At 47.3% G+C, this 1,089-nt stretch overlaps 1 protein-coding gene across 1 annotated transcript in view; it reads left to right on the top strand.

The window, feature by feature from the left end:
- The window catches only part of LOC101862868 (trissin receptor), a gene marked incomplete at its 5' end in the record, with an annotated part of 72,095 nt that extends 71,162 nt beyond the window's left edge, over window positions 1–933 (top strand). The window contains 1 exon segment of the mRNA XM_035969306.1: window positions 1–933. Within this exon segment, the coding sequence (XP_035825199.1) occupies window positions 1–141 (141 nt within the window).
- Between the last annotated feature and the right edge of the window lie 156 nt (window positions 934–1,089).

Raw genomic sequence — 1,089 nt, 5'->3', positions numbered from 1 at the left:
AGCACCGGCGGCCGCCTCTTCGACATCGACAACAACATCCGCGACAAGGACCGCGAGGACGCAGAGCTCTCTGACAGGCTCAACAACCACTTCCAGAGGAACGATTTTTTAGTTCTGTACAAGAACTTGCTCCTGGAGTGACTAGCACCAAGGTCTAGGACCGGCGACCCGGCTTGCCGGCCGGCCTCCGTCTGACCGGTCAATAGTGCAGCCGGCAGTTTCTCGTCCGGTCTCAAGACTTTGGCTCTCAAGACCATTGTGACTTGTTCTGACTGGGGTTAGCAAACTACTCTACTTGCAGTCCAAATATTCTGACTTTATTTCGTCCACTAAGACGTTAAAACTCAACACATCAGCTTCATGGTGCTTTGTGGTGCTCACAAATTGACTTGCCGACCAGCATCTTTCCGATCATCGCCTACAGAGATGCCGGGTTTTCCCTTTTCACCATATTTGCCTCGGTTTACTGCACTGTGTGTACGTGGGTATGTGCAGACATGCGTAAACTGTATGCTTTGTGTTGTTTTCAGGTTACAGACTAAGGAGTAACAAACCTTGATCCAGTGTATGTGTGAAAAAGTGCCGGCGATAGACATGCGCAGACTGTCTCCCGATGTGCATGTTTCGCGTGTCGAGTCCAATAATCAAGTCTCAAATCCTCATGCCATTACAAAGTGCTACTTATTTTTAAAGTCATCAAAGTGAACACCATACAAAACACTGAAGTGTTATGCTTCAAAAAAAAAAAAAGTATTTTAGATCAGATTCTGAGGACATTACTATTTGTACCATGCGTTGGTGTTCTGGAGAGGGCAGTTTCTGGTGACAAGATGCCATGTACACGCAGGTGTGCACAATCATCAGCAGTACCATGGAGAGAGATACACGCAATGTACGTGTATGTATGATCTGTGTAAGTGATACCTAAAGAAAGAGAGAGAGAGAGAGAGAGAGAGCGAGAGAGAGAGCGAGAGAGAGAGAGAGGGAACTGGGGGGCAGAGTATGTGTGTGTGTGTGTTTGTGTGTGTGTGTGTGTGTGTGCGTGCGTGTGTGTGTGAGTGTGTATGTGTGTTAAAGAGAGAGAGAGAG

The sequence above is a fragment of the Aplysia californica genome, unplaced genomic scaffold (genome assembly GCF_000002075.1).
Source record: "Aplysia californica isolate F4 #8 unplaced genomic scaffold, AplCal3.0 scaffold00136, whole genome shotgun sequence".
NCBI classification, from domain to species: domain Eukaryota; kingdom Metazoa; phylum Mollusca; class Gastropoda; order Aplysiida; family Aplysiidae; genus Aplysia; species Aplysia californica.
Note: the sequence above shows the minus strand (reverse complement) of the source record. Positions and strands in the feature narration are given on the sequence as shown.